This window comes from Balearica regulorum, chromosome 25 (assembly GCF_011004875.1).
Source record: "Balearica regulorum gibbericeps isolate bBalReg1 chromosome 25, bBalReg1.pri, whole genome shotgun sequence".
Lineage (NCBI taxonomy): Eukaryota > Metazoa > Chordata > Aves > Gruiformes > Gruidae > Balearica > Balearica regulorum.
The window spans coordinates 3,887,134-3,913,794 of NC_046208.1; the positions used below are offsets into that span (position 1 = coordinate 3,887,134).

At 65.1% G+C, this 26,661-nt stretch overlaps 1 protein-coding gene and 2 non-coding genes across 4 annotated transcripts; 2 read left to right on the plus strand and 1 right to left on the minus strand.

The window, feature by feature from the left end:
• Positions 1-168: 168 nt before the first annotated feature.
• Positions 169-241, plus strand: TRNAK-UUU (transfer RNA lysine (anticodon UUU)). The gene has a single exon. It is a non-coding gene; the product is annotated as a tRNA-Lys (tRNA).
• A 198-nt stretch (positions 242-439) lies between these two features.
• Positions 440-512, minus strand: TRNAK-UUU (transfer RNA lysine (anticodon UUU)). The gene has a single exon. It is a non-coding gene; the product is annotated as a tRNA-Lys (tRNA).
• A 1,890-nt stretch (positions 513-2,402) lies between these two features.
• PIK3C2B (phosphatidylinositol-4-phosphate 3-kinase catalytic subunit type 2 beta) lies at positions 2,403-26,372 on the plus strand. 2 transcript variants are annotated; one of them, XM_075775733.1, is made up of 33 exons: positions 2,403-2,537; positions 10,541-11,524; positions 13,167-13,267; positions 13,425-13,579; positions 13,678-13,798; positions 16,031-16,142; positions 16,251-16,330; positions 16,412-16,475; positions 16,719-16,865; positions 17,179-17,212; positions 17,550-17,745; positions 18,698-18,820; positions 19,682-19,849; positions 20,049-20,160; positions 20,239-20,381; positions 21,196-21,384; positions 21,545-21,638; positions 21,772-21,866; positions 21,944-22,124; positions 22,205-22,312; positions 22,399-22,491; positions 22,601-22,730; positions 23,020-23,156; positions 23,284-23,453; positions 23,623-23,779; positions 23,876-23,985; positions 24,104-24,305; positions 24,435-24,559; positions 24,637-24,754; positions 24,964-25,045; positions 25,146-25,252; positions 25,340-25,468; positions 25,546-26,372. In XM_075775733.1, the coding sequence occupies exons 2-33, from the start codon at positions 10,613-10,615 to the stop codon at positions 25,732-25,734; spliced, it is 4,884 nt and encodes a 1,627-aa protein (XP_075631848.1). In that variant the 5' UTR covers positions 2,403-2,537; positions 10,541-10,612; the 3' UTR covers positions 25,735-26,372. The 2 variants fall into 2 exon arrangements, with proteins under 2 accessions (XP_075631848.1, XP_075631849.1); XM_075775734.1 differs by having other exon boundaries at positions 2,472-2,537; positions 10,427-11,524.
• The last annotated feature ends 289 nt before the right edge of the window (positions 26,373-26,661 follow it).

Sequence of the window (26,661 nt, forward strand, 5' to 3'; positions counted from 1 at the left end):
TCCCTCTACCCAGCCGGTACAGCCTTGCGCCCCCTCCCCGGCCCGGTACAGCCCCCCGGTGTCGCCCCCCGGCCCGGTGTGAGCCCCCCCCCCCCCCCCCCCGCAGCACAGCGCTCCCCTCGTGCCGGCGCGCGCTGATAGAAGTGGGCCGGTGGTGGTTTCTGCAGAGCCCGGATAGCTCAGTCGGTAGAGCATCAGACTTTTAATCTGAGGGTCCAGGGTTCAAGTCCCTGTTCGGGCGAAGTTGTTTTTCTCATTTTGCTGTGGGGAGTTTTTTTTTGGGGTGGGGTTTTTTTTTTTGTTTGTTTTTTTCCCTGCCAGAGTTGTTCGGAGGCACAGCCGAGACCCGCCAGGGGAAAGAGCCGCTTCTGCCGCGGGTGTAAAAGGCTTTTAAGAGAAAAAAAAAAAAAAATAGTCGGAAAAAAGGAAAAAGGCATATCGCCCGAACAGGGACTTGAACCCTGGACCCTCAGATTAAAAGTCTGATGCTCTACCGACTGAGCTATCCGGGCTCTGTCAACGCTGCCTGCTCTGCCTGTACATCGCGCTACCCGCGCTCTGCAGGGTCTGCCTGCACCCTCCTGCCTGCCCCCCGCTACAGCCCCCACCCCACGGGGTGGTCAGTGCCGCGGTCACCGCACAGCTCGGGAGTCGGACAAACCCGCGTGGGCCGATCCCGCACCTCGCTCTTCGGTAGGTGCAGCGTGGGCTGTCGGGCAGGGGGTGCCCGGTGGAGGGGGGGGTGTCCCCATGTCCCCATCCACGGGCCCTGGGGGTCCACCCGCCTCTTCCCCCGCCCCAAAGCTCAACACATGGGGTGTGACTGGGAGGGCAGCGCTGGAGAAACCTGGGGTCTTTCCAAGGGCGTTGGGCAAAGTGCGATGAGGGAAAGGGCAGGGAACAATCCGTCCCAGCACGGGGGATACTGGGGCGTGTTGAATTAGTGGGATTTCTCCTGCTGACCCGCAGCCCCGCTTGCGGCTCATCCCCACACTGTGGGTGCTGATTCCTATCAGAGCGTGGGTGCAGCCCGTGGGGTTTTGCGGGTGGATGTGGTGCTGGTTGAGGCCGTTTTTCCATCAGGGCCTGGTGGGAGATGGGGCCTGGGGGTGCCCAGATGCAATGGGGGACCCCCCAAGTCCCAGCTTCCCCCTGCACAGCGTGATGAATCCTGCAAGAACCTCCACCCTCCCATCTCCTGGGGATCTTCAGGGAAGCAGGGATGCTGGGATAATACTTTGTCACCACTAAACCCAAACCACAGGCTCTGACCCGCGGCCCTCCCAGCGCAGCTCGCGGCTCTCCAGCACGGCGCTGGGGTTTCGGAGGTGAATATTACCCCCGTCTGCGAGAGCCTGGCAGGGCCAGCTGCCTGCAAAAACAAATTACAGCTACCGCTGCGATGGCTCCAGAGCATCTGCGGGCAGGCGCGTGTCTCCACCAACCTGGGGGGCTCTGGGGACCAGCACAAGCATCCCGGCCCCAGTGGGGTGCTGTGAGGGTGTCTCAGCACCCTCCTGCAGCTCTCCGGAGGGGGACAGAGGAGCACGCGCACCCCTGGAGGAACGAGCCCAGTGGGAAGCGGCGGGAGGTGGGTGCTGATGGGGACCCCAGGGGTGTCCCCACGGATGGGGATGCAGCGGTTTGGGGAGGTGGAGGGGTGTCCCCGGGGATGGGGATGCAGCGGTTTGGGGGGGTGGAGGGGTGTCCCCGGGGATGGGGATGCAGCGGTTTGGGGGGGTGGAGGGGTGTCCCCGGGGATGGGGATGCAGCGGTGTGGGGGGTGTGTGGAGGGGTGTCCCCGGGGATGGGGATGCAGCGGTGTGTGGGGAGGTGGAGGGGTGTCCCCGGGGATGGGGATGCAGCGGTTTGGGGGGGGGGGAGGGGTGTCCCCGGGGATGTGGATGCAGCGGTTTGGGGGGATGGAGGGGTGTCCCCGGGGATGGGGATGCAGCGGTGTGTGGGGAGGTGGAGGGGTGTCCCCGGGGATGGGGATGCAGCGGTTTGGGGAGGTGGAGGGGTGTCCCCGGGGATGGGGATGCAGCGGTTTGGGGGGATGGAGGGGTGTCCCCGGGGATGGGGATGCAGCGGTTTGGGGGGTGGAGGGGGCCGGCGCTCCGGCCAGGGCAAAGGAGCAGGAGCGGCTCCTCCGTGCCGCCGGCAGCGGGGCGGGGGCGATGCGGGATGGGGAGATGCGGGGGGCATCCGGGGGGAGTGGGGTGGGGCGGGAGGGGGGAGCTGTGAGCGTCCCGCGGACATGTAGGAAGAAGCCGGGGGGGCACCGGGGGCTCGGCGGGGGCCAGCCCCGCCTCACATCGCCCCCGGCGCCGTGCAATGCGGCGGGCCGCCGGGAGATGGCCCCGCGCCGCGCTGCGCCCCTCCATTGTCCGCCGCCGCCGTGCTCCCTCCCTCCTTCCCTCCTTCCCTCCCTCCCTCCCTCCCTCCCTCCCTCCTCCCGCCGCCGCCGCGGCGCGGCCCCGCCGCCGCCCGGCCCCAGCCCGGCCCGGCCCGCCGCCGCCGCAGCCCGCTCGGAGCAGGTAGGGCTGCGCCCGGGGGGAGCGGGGGGGGCCACGGCGGTGCGGGGGGGGGGGGGGGCACACACGGGGGGGGGGAGCAGGCCGGCTCCTCCAATGAGCGGCTCGTTCCGGGTTGTTCCCATTAAAAAAAAATAAAAAAAATTAGATATATATCTATAATTTCATCTCCTGGGAGGAGATGTGGGAGCTCCATCGGGTCGCGCACGGGGCTGCTGCGAGTCGTTCCCGAAAGCTCCAGCCCAGCCTTTGGCTTTTCCAGGACTGAAAACCCCCAAAAGCCCCGGAGCGGGGGGGGGGGGGGCGGCCCCGGCCGCTGCACCCCCAGGGCACGGTGCGGGGTCCGGTCCCCTGCGGGGCGGGGGGCGGTGAGGTGGGTTACGTCTGTGAGCAGAACAATGAAACGGTCCCCGTCAAATCGCAAAGTTGCCCGTCAGCAAAGTAGAGAGGCAGGGCTGGGGTTCCTGCTCGTTCCCATCGTGTCAGAGTCCCCCCGGGACAGGGACAGGGACGGGGACAGGGACAGGCGAGCACGGGAAGGGTCAGCTCGTCCCACCAAAGCGACGGTCCAGGCGTGGGGTCTAGGTACGGTGCGTGGGGACAGAAACCACTTCTGAGGATGCTGGGCGTGCTGCAGCGAGCTGCGATGCTCCCTCCGCTCCTGCTGTACAGGGATCCCGAACTTGGAAAAATGCTCATGCGTGTATTTAACAGTAAACTCCAGAGCTATGCAAGCTATTACCCCTAAGCAAAGGAGATATATTGACTTAACCGCAGCTATTCATGTGTATAAGGCCAAGCACGAATGTAATTGTTCACGGGATCTGGGCCTGGGGTGAACTAGCACCAGCGTGATCAGAAAAATCAATCTTTTCCTCCCAAAGCAGGAGAGACGGGGTAGCGGAGAGCTGTGGCGTGGGGGAAACCTGCCTGGCAATGGGGTGCCCGGCTCTCCCAGGCTAACCGCCCCGATGAGGCACCTGCCCCACCTCACCTCCGGAGCACCCTCCTAAATTCCAAGTGAAGTGAGGGGGGGGAGAGGATCCGCGCTGCTGCTGAGAGCTGGAAGGAGCTGCCTTTCCAGCCCAGCAGCCATGCAGCCGGGCGCCAGCCCTCCTTGCGTGCTGCAGTGTAAATAGGTGCTCCGTGTGCGTGTGTGTGTGTGTGCGCGAGCGTTGCCTGGATGCACGCTAAGGATGTGTGCGCAGCCGGTGCACGCCGGCACCCCGGGCTGCGGGGCAGGGGAGGTGTGTGCGGGGCTGGGGTGCCCGTGAGGCCGGGGGTCCGGCGATCCTGAGCCATGGGGAGGGACCACCGGGGTTGTGGCATCAGCAGCAGCATCCACAGCCCTGTCCCTAGCGAGGTGTTTCCCTGCACGTCGGATGCTCTGGAGGAGCTGCGTGTGTCCGGCCTGTGTCTGTGGTGTGTCCTTGGTCTGTGGCTCTCTCCCACGGCATGTAAATCCTGCGGGCAGGGCAGGGCTGAGCAGCCTAAGGAGTTGGTTCCCATTGCAGACTGGGCTGGGTCTGGCGTGCGGCGTGGGGCCGGCCAAGCACCCTGCACCCCAACAGGGTGCTGTGGGCAGGGGATGCACCCCAGCTGCTGCATGTCCTCGGTGCACCCCACCGGTTCAGCGGTGGCTGCATCTGGGAGAACCCCGTGGCAGCAGGGAACAGCCCTGCGGAGCGTGTGGCGTGGATACAGCTGCAATCACAGCAGCAGGATCCATCCCCTGGGGCTCAGCCAGACCTCTGGGCTGCGGGGCAGAGGGCAGCGCAGGCAGGGAGAGCAGAGCGCTGCTGCTTGCCAGCCCATCCCAGCTCTGCCGCGCAGGCAGGACTCTCCCCCTGGGTGCTGGTGCAGCGGGATGCGCCGAGGCCGGGGAGGTGCCGTGCATTACATTGCTCAGCCGTCCTGGGCGTATATAGGGCTCCAGCCCCTCCCTGCCGCGCTGAGCCCCCGTGCAGGCTGTGCACGCAGGAACGCTGCCAGCAGGTCGGTGTGCAGCCGGGTGCACGTACACCCGCGCCGTTGCACAGCTAGCCACGCCGCGTCGGGCGCTCGCCACGGAGGAAGCCAAGATTTGCATAGGAGCCGAGCGCCAGAGCTGCCGGGGAGAGCCTGACCGCCAGCATCCCCCGGGGAGGCGAGCACCGAGAAAACCTGGCCCTGTGGGTGGGTGCTGGGCGCTGAAGCAGCGACGCTTGAGTAATTTGGAAAGTCCAACCGTGGGTGTGCCCCGGGGCTGGGGCACGGGGTGTCTTGGCCCCGTCGTCATCGGAGCTGCTGTGGGGCCCGGAGCTGCCGCGTGGGAACGCCGGGGAGGAGGCAGCAGTGGGTGGCTTTGGGGAAGGGTCCCACCCTTGCTCCTCCCCACGCCCCCGTCGCTTTGCAGGTGCTGGGTAAGGATCAGCATCTCCTGTGCAGCCAAGCGTGTGGCTGTCGCACCTTGCTGCAAAGGGGGGCTCTTACATCCCCCCACCCACGCCGCCTCGTGCCCCATGCCTGGCTGGGACACCCCATGGTCCCCTCCATGGTCCCCTCCATGGTCCCCTCCATTGTCCCCCATTGCAGACTCGGCTCCCACCGCGCGGGGCTCTGGGTGGTTCCTCTGCAGGGGGCTGCCCCGAGTCGGGGGCTTTCCCATCCCAAACCCGACCCATCTTCCTGGGGCAGGATTTCCTCCTGAGGGTGGAAGTACGTAGAAAAATGATGGAAGAGCCTTTGGCATCAGCCAGCTTCACATCCTGCCTCCTCCGGAGAGCTTGGACCAGACTGGACTTTGCTCTGCTATTAATAGGAGACATGCCTGTTTGAAGAGGAAGAAACTCCTCCCGTAAGGCAACAGGTTGGAAGTGAGTGGCACTGGCTGTTTGCAAGGCATTTTCTCAGCTTAGTGTGCGCGGGACGGCAGCTGCCTGGTTTTATTTTGCTGCACGTAACAAACTGGCTGGATCCTGCAGGTCTCCACATTGCAGCGGCGAGTGCTGCAGATCTGCCCCGGCGATGGGAACCTTCGGGGTGCGTGGAAGGAGCCGTGTCCTCCGTGCCCAGCCCGCCATGAGGGCAGCTCCTGGGGAGTGAAGCGGGGCCGGAGCCTGGTGCAGGGACCCCGGCTGCGGGGCTGGATCCTGGGGGGACAGGGATGAGCTCCGGGTCCTTCCTACCGCGCTGCCGAGAAACGCTGCCGACAGCTCCTGGTGGGGGGAGCCAGCCCCAAGCCCCCTCTGGAAGCTCCCGGGAGCACAGCCCTCCCGGCTTTTGGAGTTTGGCTTTTTGCCTGCAAACTAGGGAATAGAAATACCTGAAAATGTCTGCTGGGATTGGTTTTGAGGGGAATCATGCCATTTTCACTGTAAGCGCTTCCAGAGTGTTGGTTTTGCCGGGTTTTGGGGTGACGGGTGGTGTTTTGGCAGCACTGAGTGTGGCTCCAGGAATGAAACACTCCGGGTTTCGGTTTCGTTTTTCAAATCCTTTGAGTACAGGTTCCCTTTCTGCAGCTCCAGTTCCAAACTGGGATGAAAATCTTGCGTTTTGCTGTGTCGAAACACCACCTGGAGACCCACCCAAAGGGCTTTCCTTGGTCATGACGTTGCCTGGGAGGTCCCCAAAGACCCTGCTTCCTTCCCATTTTGGAGAGGAAGAGGAGAACTGAGACCAGAGGATTTCTTCTGGACCAGAGGGAACTGGGTCCCACCTGCTCTGGGGGTGCTGGAGCTGGTGGCGGGCCCTGGGAACACCCACCCCCCCCCCCATGCCATGAGTCTGGGGCTGTGTGGGACGAGATGGCTGGCTCTGCCTCGCAGATGTAGGAGCATCCCCGCTGCCGGAGGGCGGCCCCAGGGGCCGAGGAGCTCCAGCACCCCACGAGGTGCTGTGACTGGCAGCGGGAGCGATGGCATGTGGCTGGGGACACGGCCAGGAGCAGGGTCCATGTCCCCCAGGCAGGGAAGCCTCTGCCATCCTCCTGGCCGGGCAGGAGCCGCTCCGGCGGCTGGGAACGCAGCGTCTCACCCTGTTCAGTGGGAGCAGCAGGATGGATGGATGGACCCGCAGCCCCAGAGGTGAAGGCTGGTGCTTTATCCTTCTCACGGCCGCTCCTCCCTCTGCCGGATTATAAATGGGTGTGAATTGTCTCCCCTGATAGGCATAACCTCCATCCCCGGCTCCCACACCCCGGGGAGGTGCCCCTCAGGGTTTGCTTTGCTTCCTCGCCCTCAGATGTTTGATGTCTTCCCAGATGCTTCGGACCTTTCTATCTGCTCCCAACGCAGCTGCCTGCGAGGGGGCAGGGAGGGAGGGAGGGATGGGGAGGGCCGGGGGTGCACAGCGAGTCCCCGCCGGCTGCGGTGGCTCTGCCCCGGGCACGGGGAGGCAGGGCTGGCTGCGGCGTTTGCTCTGCCGGGGAATCCCGAAGGACAATTTTCTGCTCGGCTTCCTTCGTCCCTCCCCGCACCGAGCAGGTGCTGCTCAGCTGCCGGGAGCTTGGGCAGGCACAGGGTGGCTGCAGGCGATGCTCAGCTCCCCCCGGTCCCCCCCTCAGCCTGCCGCGGTCCTCCTCACCCTCCTCCCAACCTGACGCTCCTCTCTCTGCACGAGGGCTGGGATCGTCCCTCCCTGTCCCACCGGTGCTGGGTGTGGGGACAGGGAGAGCCCTATGGGGATCCTGTGCATCCTCTGCCCCAAAAAAGCCTTGCAGAAAGGCTGTCCCCAAGAGCCACCACAGAGCGGGACCGGCTGGTGGGGGGCGATTTTGAGGGGGCTAAGGGAGCCCTGAGCCCTCGGCGGGGGGGACTGTGGCCACGCAGAGAAGAGCAGCGGTTGCTGGTGGGTTACACGAGGGATGTGGCGCCTGTGCGTGGCTCCCTGCAAGGCTGCGATCTCCCTTACGAGGCTGTGCCGGTGCGAACTGTGAAGAAAACTGTGTTAAACCATAATTTGGGACTTAGAGCCGTGGGTTTCCAGCAGACAAGTGGGTTTCCCTCCTGCGTGCCTCCAGCCGAGCTGTGCGCTGCCGCAGCAGTAACTCAGCACAGCGAAGCGTTTCTCCGAAAGGTGGGATCCCAAGCGCTCGCTGGATGGGTCTCCTGAGGCTGACGTGACCGTGGCAAATGCCAGGAAATTCAAAGTCAGAAAATTATCCCTATGTTACTAGTAGTAGTATTTTAAAGAGGAAAAAATCTGCTTGTCTCTGCTCCTCTGGAATTCGGCTCTCGCCTCCGGAGCTCCCATGCTGAGACCTAACCCGCAGCTCGCAGTCCCAGGTAATTTGTGTAACAGGCTGCTGGGAGAAAGGCGTTTGGTGAAAACACAGGCGGCCGCTCACCAAACCCCCGGGGAGCCTGGAGCAGGAGGTGCTGGTTGAGCATCGGTCCTGCCCCTGGCCAAGGGCGACCAGGAGAGTTTGTGGCTCTTCCACGTGGGTTTGCATCGCCTCGGTCCGGCTGCCGCGCTGGCTCGGGAGGGAAGGGGCCGAGCCGGCTGCTTGGGGATGCCGGTGGTGTCCCCAGCCAAGGCGACATCCCCCGGGTTGCACACAGACCCCTCCTGCGTGGCTTTTCTCCGCCTGATATTGGCACCACGGGGTTGCCGTGCCCGGCACGGGCTGAGCCTGCCTCCCCATCCCCGTGTGCCGGCCGCTCTGACGGTGCTGGCCCAGCTCACGGCGGAGGCAGGACCAGGTTTGCTGCTGCTGCTGCCCCGGTGCGGGTCCGGCTGCATCCCACCGGCACACGCGGGAGCCTCAGCTCGACCAGGCGGGAGCGTTTCTCTGCTCAAAACGTCAGCAAGATGCAGATGCTTCTCTTGGAGATGGGAATGGGCTTGTGGCTTTGTCAGCCGCAAAAATCAGTTTGATTTTATTGCTTTTGGGTTAAAAGCAGATTTTCTTTGTTCAGCTTCCAGAAGCCCAGGACTGCCAGCTTTTGGGATTTCTATTTTTCCGGGAAAAGCCCACAGCTGCCAGCAGGGACTAAAATGCTGGGGAAGGGAACATTTCCAGCCTGTCCCCCCCCCGAAGCCATTTTCTCCAGTTAGAAAGCACAAAGAAGCTGGTTGGGTGAGGTGCCCGGCCAGCCTGGTGCTGGGGGTCTCAGAGGGGACCCGAGCCGGCGAGGGGGTCAAACCCACCTCGTCTGCAGGAAATGTGTTTGTAGCAGGCGAAGCCTGGGCCGGGCTAATTAGCAGCCATCTGGTCCCGGGGTCAGGAGGGCCCGTTTGCAGGTGGGGAGGGGACGATGTGTCCGGGGCTGCCGCAGGCGATAATCTGCAACCGGGCTGAGAAGGGACGATGGGGACCAGCCTGGTGATGCTCTACTGGGTGGTCACTGGCACAGCCCAGGCTGGAGGTGGTTGCCCCACGCCATGGGGTGGGATGTAGGGGGCAAACGTTGTGCCAGATGGACTCCTCCATCGCTGGGGGTCAGAGCAGGCAGTGGCAGGGTCTGCCAGACCTGTCCCCACTCCTGCACTTCATGGTTAAGGGCTTTTCTGCTCCGCAAACGCAGGCTGCCCACGCCACCGGCACTGGGGGAAGGTCCTCAGGTTCAGCGATGCCCGTAGCCCCCAGCAGCGCTTTCCAGCAGAAATGCTTGCCCTCATCTGGAATGAACGGTTGCACCCTTTCACCCTAAATCAGAGCATCAACCAGAGCCCTGTGCGGTGCAGAGCGAGTGGTGCAGGGCAGAGGAGAGCCCGGGGCGGCAGCGGAGGTCCCGTGTCCTCCCCGTGCTGAGACTCACGAGCCAGCCCTGGCCAGAGCCCGAAAACACTCAGCTGCCTCTCGGCTCTAGAGATTTCAAGTGCTGGCCGTCTCCAGGGGCTTTGGGCTCGCTCCACTCTTCTGTTTAACATCCACTTCGTTATTTGTTTTGCTAGGAAGGGAAGAGGAGGTGAAACATCCTTCCCCGGAGAGCGTGGTGCTGGCCGGACGGAGCAGAGCCCCCCCTGCGGTCACCGCCCTCCGCGGGTTTTGGTCGGGGGCCAGGGAGCGATTTCCAGTTTGGCTGTTTCGCTTCTCCGCTCGCGCAGCTGAACGCTGCAAAGTAGCTGGGTTTGGAGCCCTGGGCGCTGCGGAGGGGCTCGGAGGGACCCACGGGTCCATTTGAGGGGGCTGGGGCTGTTAGAGCAGAGCGTGATGCCCGGGTCCCCGTCGCCGTGCCCCGTTTCTTGCTCGCTGAAGCAGCCCAGGCTGGTCAGAGCTGGGGAAGAGCAATGGGGGCTGGCGAGCAGCGGGTGCTCCTGGCTGGCCCGGGCCATGCACAGTTCCCTCTGCTGCAACGGGGTTTGGGGACGGGATGCTGCGGCCCTCAGACAGGGAGAGAGCAGCATGGAGCTGGGTAAAACCCTCAGGACCTGCCACAGGAGGTTGGTGCCTCGCTGCCCCGGCTGCTGCAAACTCAGTATCCTGCGGGCAGGATGAGGGCGAGGGGGACAGCACCCTGCCTTGTCCCTGCCTTGCCCTTTTCTCTCATCTTTTCCTTTCTGCTTCGGGAAGTTTTGCTGGCAGAGCCTTTTTCTCAAAGCTGCGATGGTCCCGAGATGCGCAAGGCAGCTCAGAGCCATGTCCTAGACACGCTGCTGGAGCATCGGCTGCACCGCGATGCCCGTGCCGGGGCAGGCTCCCTGCGGCAGCAGCGTTGCAGGTTGAGTCAGCCCCAGCTGCAGGCGCTGGCCCTGCCGCCCTCCCCGCTCTGCATCTTATTTTGTCCTCGGGGAAATACGTCGGGCTCCAGCAATAGCCCCAGCAGCTGCTGTGGGGCCAACCAGCCCTGCCTGCCCTGCCTGCCCTGCCTGCCCTGCCTGCCTGGTGGCCACGGGGCCGGCAGCAGCAAAATCTTTATTTAACCCGTAGCATTGCCGAGCCCCTAAACGTTTCCTTTTTTCCATCGCAGAGAGGAAGGGCTGTACCAGGGGCGCTGCCAGCCCAACCTTCCTTACAGTTATCTTTAAGGCCAGCCCTTGCAGAGCCTGCCTGGCCGTTAACCCGTGCCTTTCCCTCCGCCCAGGTTGCCGGCGGTGCAGCATGCCTTTCTCCTGACCCCTGAGCCCGGGAGGAAGAGGTCCCGGTCCCCAGAGAGATGTCCGCCACGCGCGGCAATGGGGAGCACTGGAAGTCCCTGGAGTCGGTGGGCATCAGCCGGAAGGAGCTGGCGCTGGCGGAGGCGTTGCAGATGGAGTACGACGCGCTGTCCCGCCTGCGGCAGGACAAGGAGGAGAACCGAGCCAAGCAGCGGGGAGACCGGCCCCTCATCTCCTGGGATGATCCCGTCGAGAGGAACGGCTGCGACGGCATCAAAGCGGCACGTGGCCTCTCCGGCTCCGACCCCACGCTCAGCTACAACGTCCCGGTGGTGCCCGAGGGTCCCCCTGCGCCCGGACCCCCCCCTGGCCCCAGCCCCCCCCGGCCGGACCCCCAGCCCTGGCTGAAGGGACCCCTGGCCGGGGACTACCTGTACATCTTCGATGGCTCGGAGGGGGACTTCCTCGGGGAGCCGCTCAACGGCACCTCACCCCACGACAGCGGGGGCAGCTCCCCCAAAAAGCTCTCGCCACCCCCGCTGCCCCCCCGGCACCCCCTCTGGAGCTCCCCTGAGGGAAGCCAGCACTCGGGGAAGGGGTCCCCCCCGTCCTCCAAAGGACCCCAGCCCAGGGACATTAACATGTTCTCTGCGGCCCACGAGCGGGCTCACGGCAAGCTGCTCGGCCGCCGCATCTCCGAGGAGGATCCGTACGGCATCACCGACTACAGCGGCATCAACGACGCCATCACCTGCCTCAACCTGAAGTCCACCTACGAGTCGGAGGTGCTGCGGGAAGCTGCCCGCGGCTGGAAGGAGGGCAGGAGCATCTTTGAGAAGGAGTCGAGCGGCAAACCGGTGGCACGGAGCAAGACCATGCCCCCCCAGGTCCCCCCGCGGACATACGTCTCCCGCTTTGGCAACCGGAAGAATCTGGCACCGAACAAGAACCGCAGGATCTCCATCGATCCGGTAAGAGGCTTTTCTCTCCCTACATTAGAAGTGGGACTGGGACGGAGCCGAGGTGCTGGGGAGAGCTGGAAAGCCAGTGGCTCTGCCGCTTTTCCTTTGCTCCGGCTTGGTTTTATTTCTCCCATCACGGGTGCTCCTCAGAGTCTTGTTTGTGCATCGCGGTCGGAGGCATCCGCGTGCTGAGACACCGTCCCTGGGGGTTAATAAGACCTTTCCAGATTGCGCAGCTCCCCGAGGGGTGCGGGATCATGCAGCCGTGGCCGTAACCCTCTGGGATGGGTGAACTGGGGCCGGGAAGCCAAGCAGAAGGGCGAGTCCCACCCGGTCATTGTCCCGCTGCCGCCGAGCAGGCGGGATGCTCCGTGTGCAGCTGCCTCCTCTCCGCACACCCTCGTGCCCAGACGCTGCCCAGACCCCGCAGCCAAAGCCCGGTGCTCTCAGGAGGGTGCGGGCAGCGCCCGGTCCCGCGGCTGGCTCGGCACACGAGCACCCTGGAGCTGCCGTGCCGGGGGTGCAAGCGCGCGGCGTCTCTGGAGGCTGCGCTGCAGGTGGTTTGCAGCGGGCTCGTGTCCTGCCAGCTCACAAAATGTCACAAGATCCTCTGGAAAGAGGCAGGCGATCTCTTTCCTGTTCAGCTCACAACGTCCTTTCCAATCCCAGCTCCTTTCTTCCCTCCGTCGAGCAGCGAGCGGGATATCTCCCAACACGTGCGGAGGTGTTGGGGGGCTGCTGGCGCTGCCGCCATCTCTCTCCCGGGGCTGCCCGTTCCCCTGTCCCCGCGGGGTGCCCGTTGCAGGGACAGACCCCCCCAGCTCTGGTGCAGCTCATCCCGCCTCCAGCAAGAGGAGGAGATAAATAACCAGAGAAGTCGCCTTCCTCACGGGGTTCCCTCTCCCCGGGGAGCGAGGGATGCAGCTGGGGGCCGCCGGCGGGGGCTACATAAGTCACTCTCGGCTTTCTCGGTGCCAGACACTAATTAAAAAAGAGCATTAAAATTGTCTTTAGCGGCTGCTGTGTTCTCTGGCTTTCTCTGCCTCCCGTTAGCTTTTGGCTGGGTTAATTGCTCTGACAGTGGGGCCATTGTTCGCTGCGAAAGAGCGATGGAGGCCCGGGGACCCCCACGCGCGGGGGGAGCCTGGCACGGCGGTGCCGCCTGCCCCAGCACCGTGGTGGGAGAGCAGCGTGCAGGGCCAGGCACGGGCTGGGCTCTGCTGCACCACCACGGTGGCCTGGGGACGGTCCCTGCCTGTCCCGCGGCGTCCTGGGGTCCGTCTCTGCCCATCCCTTGTCTCGCTGGGGAATCTCCCCGATGGGGAGAATGGAAATGGCCAGTTTTGTGGGCAGGGGGCTGGGAGCAAGGAGACCTCGGGTGTCCCTTCTCCCAGCTGTGGGGTGCAGACGCGGAGGATGCCTTCTGCAGCTGGCACCTGCCTGGCCCCAACCCCTCCTGTGCTGGACCCTTTCCCCCCCGCGCTGCTGCAGAGCTGCCGTTACCCTGGCCGCAGCAACGTCGGGGCGAACAAAGGCTCTCGGTGCCCCGTGCTCGTAACTGGGATCCGGCAAACCCCATCCCGGGCGGGCAGCAGGCTGGAGCCCCCGGGGACCCTGCAGGCAGCTGATGGGCTCCTGCTCTGCCCTGTAGGTTGCCCCCCGGCCGCACTCCTTCACCAACGGCTACGAGCTCTTCGAAGTCTCCGAGGAGCGGGATGAGGAGGTGGCTGCTTTCTGCCATATGCTGGATATGTGAGTACCCGGCTGTGCCTGAGCCCTTCCCGGGGCTCTCGGTGCACCCCGAGGCTGGATCATCCCACTGCAAAATGCCCCAAACCAGGCATTTCTGGGGGGGTTGGGGCAAAACCCAAAGCAGGACAGCATCTCTGACCTGTCCTTGCCTCTGCAGACTGCGGTCCGGCTACAGCACCAAGGACTATTCCCTCACCGGCTTGGTGTGGAGCGCCGTCAACCTCAGTCCCGAGCAGCTGGGCCATGGCGTCAGCCTGAAGGTGACAGTGGTGTGTGACAGCCTGCGGGAGCCCCTCACCTTCACCTGCGACTGTAAGTCCCCTGCACACCAGCAATCCCCAGGTGAAGTCTCGGGGCGGGGGGGGTCCCACCATCCCCAGGGCTCACGGCGCTTCTCCTTCTCCCTGCAGGCTCCTCCACCGTGGACCTGCTCATCTACCAGGCGCTGTGCTACACGCACGATGAGCTGCATACCATCGACGTCGAGGACTTCGTGCTCAAGATCTGCGGCTTGGAGGAGTTCCTGCAGAAGTGAGTGTCAGGGAAGGGGGACAACACAACCCAGGCATCCCGGGGCTCATGTGCTTGGCCGTGCTCGCCCCGTGCGTGGCCGTGGCCAGGTGTGATGGATGGCTGGAGCTGATCCTGGCCACGGGATCCTCTCCGCTCCATTTCCTGTCTCCCGAGCCGCGGCGATGCTCTTGCCAAAAGCAGCATGTTGGGAGCATCTTTCCTGGTGGCAGGGTATCCGTCACGCTGATCCCCACGCGCCTGGAGAAAGGTCTGAAAACCAGCAAACTGCCAAAAATGCTCTTTGGAAGAGTATTAATAACAGCCGTGTCACTGAGCGGGGCAGCAGAGCCCGGCTTCTCCCAGCCTGTTGTTTAAATTGCAGGAGAAGGTGGAAAAGGGACGCGTTGGGGGGGAGCGGGTGGAGGGAGCAGCGGGGCTGCGCTGGGCTCCCTCGGCTGCGGAGCCAGGGATGGGCGATGGGGGCTGAGACCTGCACAGATCCCTCCTGCCCTCCCTGCCTTGCTGCTTTTCCTGGAGAAAGGCTGCATTTCCAGAGAGGTTTGGGGGTCTGACGGCTCGGGAGAGCTCCCTGCGGACGGAGATGCAGCAGCTACGCATGCACAGGCACACGCCGTCCTTCCCGGCGGCTCAGTGCAGCCAGCCAGCTCCCGCTGCTGGAGAGCTGCCCTGGGCCTGGCCCTGCCGCGGGAAATCTGCGGGAGCTTTGCCATGGCCTCCAGGAGCTGCCGGTTTAGGCCCTAAAGGGGCGGCTGGGGATCGCTCAGCCCAGGAAGAGCCTGCGTGGCACCCGTGCGGAGGATGAGCAGAGCCCAGCCTCTGCTCCTGGCTGCCTGGCACGGCCGCCTGTAGGGTTTATTCCCATCGATGCTGAGTCCTCGTGCTGCCGAGCAGCCCAGTGCACACGTGTGTGCATGTGTATGCACGTTCCTGCATGTGTGTGCGCGTGTGTCCGCACACAGCAGGGGTGCAAGCTGTTAACATGGGAACAGCAGCCCTCCCGTACATCTGACCTGTGCAGCAAACCTCTGCTGTGGATGGCTCAGGGCTGCCGGGGACCAAGCCAGCTTGGAGGGCATTTCCCAAAGGGATGAACCTCCTGCTTTTTTGGCAGGGAACGGCATCCTGGGCATGGAGCGGGACGGCCCGTCCCCATCGAGCATTTCCCTGGGAGCCAGTGCGGGCAGGCGCTGCCGTATCTCCCGGGGCCCTCAAAAGACCTTTGAGAAAGCCCTGGGACATAAAGCCCTTTTGTCGCCGATCTTTTCTTTCCACGTCTTCCCCCGGCGGCGGAGATGCTGGAAGTGCCAAAACCCTCTGTGCGGAGCCAGTCGGGCCCTCGAGCTCTACAAACCAGCCTGAGCTGCTGTCACTTGCTGCCCGTTTGCTTTTGCGAGGCGCGGGGAGAGGCAGGACGAGGCAGGGGTGCACAGGATGCCGGCTCTGTGGGCGTGTTGCTGCCTGTGCAGCTGGCTGCGGGCAAGGCTTCCTGCAGCGCCTTCCCCACACGCCTCCTCCCCATCCTCCTGGCCATGGGGCAGGACGTGGCGACCACGTGCCGATCGGACTCGGTGTCCCCGTCCCCTGTAGTCCCTGAGCCCCTGGGGGTACCTCTCCCAACTCCCCGGCGCGTCCTGCCATTGCAGCTCCATCCTGCCCGGAGCCTCCCGCACCCCTCAGCACCGTGCCCCTGGCTCTGCTGCACCGGCCAGGGCTGAATCAATCAGCTCATTCTCCCCTGCAGACAGCAAAGAAAGCAGGTCTGGATGGTGAGCTCTGTGGGTCCCGCTCCAGGGAGGCTGCCCATGGCGGTGGGCACGGTGGGACCAGGCTGTCACCCCCCGCTCCAGGGCTCGCCGCGGTCCCGCTGTCAGCCGGAGCATCCTCCAGCTCCTCGGGTCCACGCTCTGCTTCCCACGCATCGGCGGGCAGGTCCAGGCACGACGGGCTCCTCCACACCCGCTCCTGGCCCCGTCGCGCCGGCTGGGCCGGGCACGACTTTTTGGAGGGCGCAGGGGAAGGAGGCGAAACAATAGCTTATTCTTCAGGTTTCCTAGCGCGAGCAACCCGGTGCCCTGAACGTCCGTTTGCAGGCGAGGCGGCCGTGGCCGGGCCCCAGCCAACGCTGCCTGGCCGTGGGGTGTTGGGATGGGGCATCCCGGGTTGAATTTTGGGGCATCGCATGGGATGGAGGGGGGCTGCAGGCTCAGCGCGCGGTCTCTCTCCCTGCAGCAAGCACGCGCTGGGCAGCCACGAGTACATCCAGCACTGCAGGAAGTTCAACATCGACATCCGCCTGCAGCTGATGAAGAGGAAAGGGGTGCGCAGCGACCTGGCCCGGACGGTGGGTGCCCGGGTGCGGGGGGACAACGCGGGGATGCCCGTGCCACCGCCCTGCTGCGGGAGCACCCGTGTGTGGCCGAGCTATGGCACAGCATCTCTCCATCTCCAGGCGAATGATGACCAGAGCCCCTCCACCCTCAACCACTACATCCATCTGCAGGAGAGACCCATCAAGCAGACCATCAGCAGGTAGGGGGGGCACAGCGGGACCGGCCCCCCCATGCTGGGTGCCCGCCTGGCCAGGGCTGAGCTCTGCTCTCTGTCCCCTAGGCAGGCCCTGAGTCTCCTCTTCGACACCTTCCACAATGAGGTGGATGCTTTCCTGGCAGCTGAGGTGAGCACCAGGGATGGAGGGGGCATTTTTGGGGCCATCTTGCCTCATTTGCTGCGGACTCTTTCCCCGTTTTCGTTATGGGGCTCTAAGGATGCATCAGAGAAGGGGAAAGGTGCGAAAGGAGGGGAAACTGAGGCACGGGCTGGTGCACCTCCCTGTGTATGGTGTGCGGGCTGCGGGGAGCAGCCTCTCCCCCCTCAGCCGCCCCGGGGGTCCCGTGTCAGCCCCCCCTCTGCTCTCCAGGGAGACTTCCCGCTGAAGGCGGAGCGGGTGATCCAGTCGGTAATGGCCATCTGCAACGCCCTGGCTGCCGTGGAGTCCCAGGAGATCACGGCAGCCCTCAACCAGATGCCCCCCTGCCCCTCCCGCATGCAGCCCAAAATCCAGAAGGTAAGTGATGGGCACAGGGAGGGAGGGCTGGTCCCTGCGGAGGTGCGGGACCAGGGGGCTTGGCCGGGAGGTGCAGAGGGGCAGCACATTTACACATCTGACTTCTTTCCCTCCTTCCTCCCGCCGTACCACGTGGAAAATTCCTCAATAGCTGGGAGCAGGCAGCTGCCTGGCTGTGCTGCCTGCTCCGGCAGCCGAGGAGCCTGGGCTGGTTACGTAAAGCGGCTGGCTTGGCGAGCTGCTGCCTGCCGACAGCGCCGGGCTGATTCTGATATTGCTCTTGTGGTTTCTTTTTTTTTTTTTTCCTCAACAGGATCCAAATGTTCTGGCCAAGAGGGAAAATCGAGGTATTTCTGTTCCCTTCCTCCCCTTCTGGGCTCAAGTTCTTGGTGCTTTTAATCCTCAAACCCCTCCCTCTCAATTATTAAGGCCAAAAATGTGTTTGAAACCATTCTGGTTAAGAAAAGAGGGTTTCTGGAGGCGATGGCTGTTGTTCCTCCCTGTGAACTCAGCAAAATGGGAAGCCTGAAATTCTCCCTCTCACTCGCTTTATCCCAGGGAGACCTGCCCGGGGTCCGGCCCCAGGGTCCCTCCAGCATCCCGACCCCAGCCCAGAGGGACGCCGCGGGGGGTCAGTGGGGCTGGCAGCCACCCCGTCTCACCCCTCTCCCACCTCCCCTTCAGAGAGGATCGTGGAGAGCCTCACAGCCGCCATCCTCAACCTGGTTGAGCTCTACTGCAGCACCTTCAACGCCGACTTCCAGACGGCCGTGCACGGGAGCCGGGAGCACGGCGTGGCGCAGGAGGCTCGCCTGCTCTCCTGCCCGCTCTCCTTCACCGTCTACGCCACCCACCGCATCCCCATCACCTGGGCTGCCAGGTAAGGGCAGCTGCCTGGACCTTGCTCAGCCTCTGCCTGCCCGTCGTGGGGCTCACACCCGTGTTAAACACACCGTAGCGGGGCTGTCCCCTCTCTGGGTGGCTGAGGAGTGTGTCCATGTCCCGGATACTCAGCGGGCCTGCAGGGAATAAGAGCTAACCCACCCCAAACCTCCTAAAGGGCGGGAATATGGGGATGCTGGTGCTCGACGGGCGGTGAGGGATGCTCGGAGCCAGCTGATGCCGGAGCCTCTGGACGCGAGCGGGTGGGACGGGCTCCGCCGCGCTCTCCCATTCCAACCCCACGAATCGCCAGGGCTGCGGCATCAATCGCTCCCAGGCTCGCCGCTGCCCCGGGGATGTGACAGATGGCCCCGGTGCAGCAGGGCCGGGCTGCCTTCGCTCCGCATCGGCGGCGTGCTCCTTTGTTAGGTGCCTCGGTGCCCGTACCCTCTTTCGGCCCCACGTGGGGGGATGGCGGGGGTCCGGGCAGGCAGCAGGAGCCCGCCGCAGGGAGGGCGTGCAAGGCAGCGGCGCCAGCAGCAGCCGCCCCGCTGGGGACCCCTCGCCTTTGTCCTGTCCTTAATGTATTCCCCCTGGTGACTGGCTCCGAACAAAGCGGGTAGCCTGGGAAATGCTGGCATCCCCTGACCTCCAGCGCCCCGCAGCCCTCCCCGGATTGTCGCTCGGCACCTGCCACATGGCAGGACCCCCCCGCTCGGCAGCCCCCCATGTGATGGTATGCGCGGTGGCATATGGTGATGGGGACGGGGGCTCCCGGCTCTGTGCCCCCTCCCTGGCGCAGCCCGAGGAAGGCGCAGAGGGGCAGCACCTCCATCCCCCCCACCCCACTGCCTGGGGTTTGCCCCATGGTGGGGTGAACCCCTGGGTGCCGGCTCCCCTGCCCCAGGCAAAGCCCCCCCAGCTGACGGCTCCCTCTGCTCCCCTTGCAGCTATGAAGATTTCTACCTCTCCTGCTCCCTCAGCCATGGCGGCAAGGAGCTGTGCAGCCCCCTGCTCACCAGGAAGGCCCACGTCTACAAATACCTCTTCCACCTCATCATATGGGACCAGCAGTAAGGCAGCACTCCATCCCTGCATGGTGCCACCCCCTGCCTCCTCCTCCTCCTCTTCCTCCCCTGCTCCAGTGGCTCCTTTCCACGCCGCTCGTGGTTTTTGGGTGTCGGAAGTTCTTGTGTCATCCCCGGGAATAGCACCGGCCCCAGCGCCAGCCCTGCCCTCCCCGGACCTGCGTGTTTGCACCCAGGAAAGGGGATCTGCTCCAAAAATAGCCGCGAGAGCAGGCAGGGAGGCTGTGCCAAGCCCTCGCCATGCCTGGTATTCGCAGCGGCACGGGGCGGTGGGGATGGGAAAAAGATAATTTTGGAAGGCGCCGGTGCCTCCCAAGGACAGGCGCCGAGCGGCCAGCGGGACGGTGGGGAGCGGAGTCGCGCCGGTGCCCTCCACGGGGCAATCCCCTGCCTGTGCCCACCCATGGGTGGGGTGTAGCTGCCGCCCTGGGCTCCCCAGGAGCGTCGGAGAGGAGCCTCAGCCCCGGAGTCCCACACAGCCCCCCTTGGCTGTGGGACGAGGTCAGTGTGCGGTGGGGGCCCTCCATGGTGGCCCCTCCAGCCCCGCGGTCACCTTCCCGGGACAGAGAGGAGCAGGGCTCCCTGGTGCTGGGAGAGGACCGGGGTACACGAGCAGCTGGTTCTCCCCAAACCCGGCTGCCCCCCATGGGCTGTCTGCCCATGCCGTGGGACCTCCATGCCATGCCGGGGGGCACGTGGCACCCCCAGTGCCAGCAGCAAGGGTGTCTTTTGGGCTGGGCTCTCCCGGGGCACGCTTGGCATCCCAAGGCGGGGAGCTGGCCGGTGCCACGGGGCGCTGGCAGCGCCCGTCCCCGCACGGCTGAGCCGCCGGCTGCTCTCTTGCAGGATCTGCTTCCCCATCCAGGTGAACCGACTGCCGCGGGAGACGCTGCTCAGCGTCACGCTCTTCGCCGTGCCCATCCCGCCCCCAGGCAGCTCCTCCGACGCCAACAAGCAGCGGCGGGTCCCCGAGGCGCTGGGCTGGGTGACCACCCCCCTCTTCAATTTCAGGCAGTACGTGGGGCGTCCTGGCACAACGGGCACGGCCAGGGGCCACGCCAGCATCCCCGGGGTGGGGCGGGAGGGTCCCCAGCGCCGTGGGGTTCCCAGCACCTTGACTCAGCTTGGGGACAGCGTTGCTGCAGCGGTGCCACCCTCCTGCCCCGGCAGAGCAGCCCCCAGTACCAGGCTCTCACCCCTCCTTCTCCTCCAGGGTCCTGACCTGCGGGCGAAAGCTCCTGGGCTTGTGGCCGGCGACCCAGGACAACTCCAGAGCCAGGTCGAGTGCCCCCAACTTCAACCAGCCTGACAGCGTCATCCTACAGGTGCATCCCGGCGGCGGGGGGGTCCTGGGGGGGTCACACATGCACGTGGCCCCCGCTTACCCTCTGCTTCTGCCCCAGATTGACTTCCCTACCTCCGCCTTCGAGGTGAAGTTCACCAGCGCACCGGCGGCCGAATTCAGCCCCAAGTACGAGTTCAGCAGCCTGGGGGAGGAGGACCAGCGCAAGCTGCGGGAGGCGATGCAAAAGAAATCGCTCTACTGGTAAGCAGCCCAGGGGGGCAGACAGCATAACCCTGCCTGGGGGGGGGACCTCTGCCGAGCTCCCCCCAGCACTGCCCCGGCAGGCACGGGGGGGATCTGGGGCCCTGGCCCTGCCTCTGGCTGCCGGCGGCTGGGGATGTGGCAGGAGCCTGCCCGCAGCTGCCTGTCACTGGTCCTCCTGCGCTCTGCCCTGCCCGGCTGCCCCTCTCTGGGGAGGGTCTGTCCAGCCACGTCCCCCCCAGCGGGGACAGCTGCCCGGCCCCTCGTTCAGCCTGGCACAGCCGAGCTGGCCGGAGTGCTCCGGCGCTGGCTATAAACAGGAGGATCAGGTGTCGGCAGCTGCGCCGGGATCCGCCGTGCAGGATGGTGCTGACGCTCCTTGCAAAAAACGCCTGGGGTGCACAGTCAGCCCGGCTGGGTCGGGGGCCCCTGGGTAGGGGGACAGCCAGGGCCGTCCCTGCAGCAGCACAGTCACCCCTGTGCATGGGTGCTCAGGTCCTGCCTGCCCCTTGGGGGACGGGGTGCAGGGTGGGGATGGAGGGGACCCCCCAGCATCCTGCAGCACCACGCAGACCGGTGTGCTGAGCTTGCCCCAGCCGGGGGGGATGCAGGCAGGATCCTGCTCTCCACCACCTCCTCTTTTTGATGGGCAGGGCTGTGGTGGGGCAGCAGGGAGGGCTCCGAGGGATTAATCGGTGTCCCATGCACCGTGTGCGGGTGGTGGGGGCAGAGGGATGCCCCATCCCCAACCTGCCAGTCCCATCCCATCCATGCCATCCCCTGAGCCGTGCCCCCCGGCCCCCCGTTGCCGTAGGCTGATGGATGCCGACCGCAAGCGGCTGTGGGAGAAGCGCTACTACTGCCACGCGGCGCCCGGTGCCCTGCCCATGCTGCTGGCCAGCGCGCCCAGCTGGGAGTGGGCCAGCCTGCCCGACATCTACGCCCTGCTCAGCCAGTGGACCTACATGAGCCACCAAGATGCCCTGGGACTCCTGCACGCCACGTAAGCCACCAGTGGGCTGCGGGTGCCACAGGGATGCACGCTCGGGCACCGCTGCCCTCCCTGTGCAGGCAGGGAGAGGGCAGCGGTGGGAATGGGGAGGCGGATGCTGAGGATGCTGTCCCCATGATGGCTGTTCCCATGATGGCTGTCCCGACCGCAGGTTCCCGGACCAGGAGGTGAGGAGGACAGCCGTGCAGTGGATCGACTCCATCTCCGACACCGAGCTGCTGGATTACCTGCCCCAGCTGGTCCAGGTGTGTGCTGGGACCGGGATGTGGCGTGGGGCACGTGCTGGGACCCAGACGTGGCATGGGGTGAATGCCAGGACCGGGATGGGCGTGGGGTGCATGCTGGTCCTGCTGTGCCCCAAAACTGTCCCCTCTCCAGGCCCTGAAGTACGAGTGCTACCTGGACAGCCCGCTGGTGCGCTTCCTCATGAAGCGAGCGATCTGTGACCTGAAGATCACCCACTACTTCTTCTGGTGGGTATGGGGGGGCCGGGAGCGGCAGGGGGGACCCCTGGGGCTCACCTGACCCCGCGTGCCCCTGCTCCGAGCAGGCTGCTGAAGGACGGCCTCAAGGACTCCCAGTTCAGCATCCGCTACCAGTACCTGCTGGCAGCTCTGCTCTGCTGCTGCGGGAAGGGGCTGCGGGAGGAGTTTGACCGGCAGTGCCTGCTCGTCAGCACGCTGGCCAGGCTGGCCCAGCAAGTGCGGGATGCCGCCCCGTCTGCGCGCCAGGTGGGTGCCGGGGCGGTGGGAGGGGGTGCAGGGGGGTGCCGGGCTGTGCCTCAGCCCCCCATCCCCTGCCCGCCCCGCAGGGCATCCTCCGCGAGGGGCTGGAGGACGTGAAGCAGTTCTTCAAGGCAAATGGGTCGTGCCGGCTGCCGCTCAGCCCCAGCCTGCTGGTGAAGGGGATCGTGGCGCGGGTGAGTGTCGGAGCTGGGGGTGTCAGGGGGGTCCTCTGCCCACATCCAGCTCGCCCTGATGGGCTGCGCCTTCCTCCCCACGGCAGGACTGCTCCTATTTCAACTCCAACGCCGTCCCCCTGAAGCTCTCCTTCCAGAACGTTGATCCCCTTGGGGAAAACATCCGAGTCATCTTCAAGGTGAGCGATGCCCAAACCTCCGGCACGGCTGCCCCATTCCACGCGGGGCTGGCTCGGCTTTGCCCCCACCACCCCCCGGCTCTGACGGTTCTCCCCCTGCGGCTCGCAGTGCGGCGACGACCTGCGGCAGGACATGCTGACGCTGCAGATGATCCGGATCATGAACAAGATCTGGGTGCAGGAGGGGCTGGACATGCGCATGGTCATCTTCCGCTGCTTCTCCACCGGCCGCGGACGAGGTAACCTGACGTCGGGGCATCCTCCGGCAGCATCGGGCCGCAGGTCGCGATGCTTTTGGGCTGGTGACAGCACAGGAGGTCCTGGGGCTCTGCCAGAGAGGAGCTGCTGCAAGTAGCTGTGATTCACCTTCGGGTCTGATCCCACCAGCCCATCTGCAGGAACTTGGCTTTGCAGGCTGTCACTCAACGGTGGTGGCTGGGGAGTGGCTGGGTTGGTGGCAAAGGGGGCTGGGGTCTCGGTGCCCCCCAGCAGGATGGGTGGGTCTCACCCTGCTGTCTCGGCTGCCAGGCATGGTGGAGATGATCCCCAACGCTGAGACCCTACGCAAAATCCAGGTGGAGCACGGTGTGACGGGCTCCTTCAAAGACCGGCCGCTGGCAGACTGGCTGCAGAAACACAACCCCGAGGAGGACGAGTATGAGAAGGTGAGGAGGAGCCTGGCAGGGTCCCTGCTCCTCATGCTCCCCTCTCTAGGGACAAGACCTGTTGCTTCCCAACATGTCCAGCCTTTCTCCATGCCTGGTGGCTCCATCCCTCCCCCTCTCCTCCCAGGCCGTGGAGAACTTCATCTACTCCTGCGCCGGCTGCTGCGTGGCCACATACGTGCTGGGGATCTGCGACCGGCACAATGACAACATCATGCTCAAGACCACCGGCCACATGTTTCACATCGACTTCGGCAGGTTCCTGGGCCACGCGCAGATGTTTGGCAACATCAAGAGGTGAGAAACCTCCAGCATCCCCTTCCCCCTCGCCTGGGCTCATCCCTGTGGGGCTGCTCGTTAGTGTTGGGGTTCACCCCCATTTCGCGGGGTGAAATCTCATGCTGTGGTCCTGGTGGTGGGTGACCCCCGGCCATGGTCACGTTCTGTCCCTTCTTCCCCGGTGCAGGGACCGGGCACCGTTCGTCTTCACTTCGGACATGGCGTACGTCATCAACGGGGGGGATAAGCCCTCCAGCCGCTTCCACGACTTCGTTGACCTGTGCTGCCAGGCCTACAACCTGATCCGCAAGCACACCCACCTCTTCCTCAACCTGCTGGGGCTGGTGAGAGCTGGGGGGCCACACACCCGTCCCCCCCCAGGGCACGGCAGAGGGGTCCTCCTGCCGCCGCCTGCCCTCACCCCCTGCCTTCCCTCCCAGATGCTGTCCTGTGGCATCCCTGAGCTCTCTGACCTGGAGGACCTCAAGTACGTCTACGATGCCCTGAGGCCACAGGACTCTGATGCCGATGCCACCACCTACTTCACCAGGTAGAGGATATGGGTGGGTGATGGGGCAGGAGAGGACGGAGGGAGCCCTCGGACGGAGGCACTGGCTCGACATGCTGACAGGCTCCTTGGTGCTGAGCTCATGGTGGCCTCGTTGCAGGTTGATCGAGTCCAGCCTGGGCAGCGTGGCCACCAAGCTCAACTTCTTCATCCACAACCTGGCGCAGATGAAGTTCACAGGCTCAGATGCCCGCCCGACCCTCTCCTTCGCTCCCCGCACACACACCATCAAGACATCCGGCCGGATCCGCGACGTCTTCCTCTGCCGCCACGAAAGGGTCTTCAACCCCAGCAAGGGCTACGTGAGTGGGGACGGCTGGGGACAGGCAAAGGGACAACTCGGATGGTTCTGTCCCAGTGCTCCCTGGCCCCATACGGGCTCGCGGCACCCCGGGGTACCCATCCCACATCACTGCCCCATCTCTCTGCAGACCTACGTGGTGAAGGTGCAGCGGGAGAGCCCAGGTGAGGTGACCTTTGTGCAGCGCACCTTCGAGGAGTTCCAGGAGCTGCACAACAAGCTGCGCCTCCTCTTCCCCTCCTCGCTGCTGCCCAGGTACCCCCGCAGACCCCCGGCAGACTCTCGGGGCTCCCCGCTGCCCCCCAGGCTTTGCTGAGTGTCCGTCCCCACAGCTTCCCCAGCAGGTTCGTCATCGGGCGGTCGCGGGGCGAAGCGGTGGCTGAGCGGCGGAAGGAGGAGTTGAATGGCTACATCTGGCACCTCATCCACGCGGCCCCCGAGGTGGCAGAGGTGCGGAGCTTGGGGGGGTCCCAGTGGGGCGGAGGGGGGCCGCTGCTTCCTGAGAGCCGGGGATAGTGCCGGGGACACCGGCGAGGTGGGGAGGTGCTCGGGGGCCAATGCACCACGTAAGGCATCGGCGTGCGCACCGTGCACCGGTCCTGAATGACAGGGAGCACGGTGACCACCATCACTGCTAACATCACCTCCTCGCCCCGCAGTGTGACCTCATCTACACCTTCTTCCACCCCCTGCCACGGGACGAGAAGGCAGCTGGCACCAACCCGACCCCGAAACTGGCAGGTAGGGGGGCTGGCGGCAGCAGCGGCAGCCGGCTGGCACCGCACGGGGCGATGGCAGGGGGCTCCTGTCCCGCCCACACCCCTCCTCTCCTCCTCTCCAGACACCACGTGGGCTCGGCCCCTGGGGAAGGTCGGCGGGGAGGTGAAGCTCTCCATCTCCTACAAGAACAATAAGCTCTTCATCATGGTGATGCACATCCGGGGGCTGGTAGGTGCACGACGCCCGGTGGCAGCGGGGTGGGGGGTGTCTGCCCCACTCCTGCGCTCACGGGGTGCTCCCCACTCCCCCCCACAGCCACCGTTGCAGGATGGCAATGACCCCGACCCCTACGTCAAGACCTACCTGCTGCCCGACCCCCAGAAAACAACCAAGAGGAAAACCAAAGTGGCCCGAAAAACCTGCAACCCTACCTACAACGAGATGGTACTGGGATGGGGCTGGGGGTAGGGGCCCGGGGGGGGGGGGCCGTGGCTGAGGGTCTTTTCTGCTCTGCCCTGCAGCTGGTCTACGACGGGATCCCCAGGGGGGACCTGCAGCAGCGGGAGCTGCGCCTGAGCGTGCTGAGCGAGGAAGGCTTCTGGGAGAACATCCTCCTCGGGGAGGTCGGCATCCGCCTGCGGGACCTCGACCTGGCTCAGGAGAAGATGGGCTGGTTTGCCCTGGGATCCCGCAGCCACGGCACCCTCTGAGGTGCCGCCGCCGGGGCGGGGGACCCACGGCACCATCGCCGCGGCTCTGCTCGCCCCGTGGGGACCGGGTGTCGACGGGTGCTGCCGCAGGCGTCGTCTTTTTTAAGTTTACCTTGTGTCAAGGGAGCAATGTGGGGAGGGAGGGGCAGGGAGGTCCGGTGGGATGCTTTGGGGGTATTTCTTCCTTTGGGATATCTGTATTTTAATTTTTTTTAATAACGAGTAGCGTGCGGCCGGGCACCGGGGCGGAGGGGAGAAGGGAGGCGTCGCGGAGGTTTGCTTTGGGCTGGCATCCATGTCCCACCAGGAGCTGCCTGCCTGGATCGGGGCAATTCCCATCCCAGGGAATTCGCTTCCAAAGGAGAGCGGCGTGGCAGGGACGTACGTGGAGCTGGTCCCACGTGAACCCCCCGACACTACGGGAAGGGGACCTCCGGCCACCCTCCCTGTCCCCGTGCCAGCGGGGACATCCGTCTCCTCATCTGCCATCCGGCCCCAGAGCCGGGGACGCCTGCGCCGGGGTGCGGGCTTGGTGCCTGTGGTGCTTTGTTTACAGCGAGAGCTCCGTAAACGGACGAAATGTTTCTCAGGATCGAGAATAATGAACTTAACCTTTATATTAAAAGTTTTAAATATTGGATCTAGCGGGAGGTGGAGTGGGGGGGCGGGGGGAGAAGCAGCCCGGCCCTGACGGCAGCTGGGGCTGCTGGAGCTGGCACCCTCCTGCGGTCCGGACCCCCCCAACCCGTGACACGGTGGCCTGAAAATAAAGGGGATGAAACGCACGGGGTGGTGCGTGGGCCCTGCCTGCACCCCTGCCTGCACCCCTGCCTGCTCCTCTGCCCACACCCTTGCCCGCATCTCTTGCCTGCACCCCTGCCCGCCCATACGCCGGGCCCGGGCGGCTGACCGCCGGCTCCCTCGGTC

Excerpts from the sequence above, each read along its gene's own strand:
- PIK3C2B (XM_075775733.1), top strand. The coding sequence starts at position 10,613 with ATGTCCGCCACGCGCGGCAATGGGGAGCACTGGAAGTCCCTGGAGTCG. Across the intron at positions 20,382-21,195 it reads CAAAAGAAATCGCTCTACTG|GCTGATGGATGCCGACCGCA; the intron begins GTAAGCAGCCCA and ends CCGTTGCCGTAG. Across the intron at positions 25,253-25,339 it reads TGATGCACATCCGGGGGCTG|CCACCGTTGCAGGATGGCAA; the intron begins GTAGGTGCACGA and ends TCCCCCCCACAG.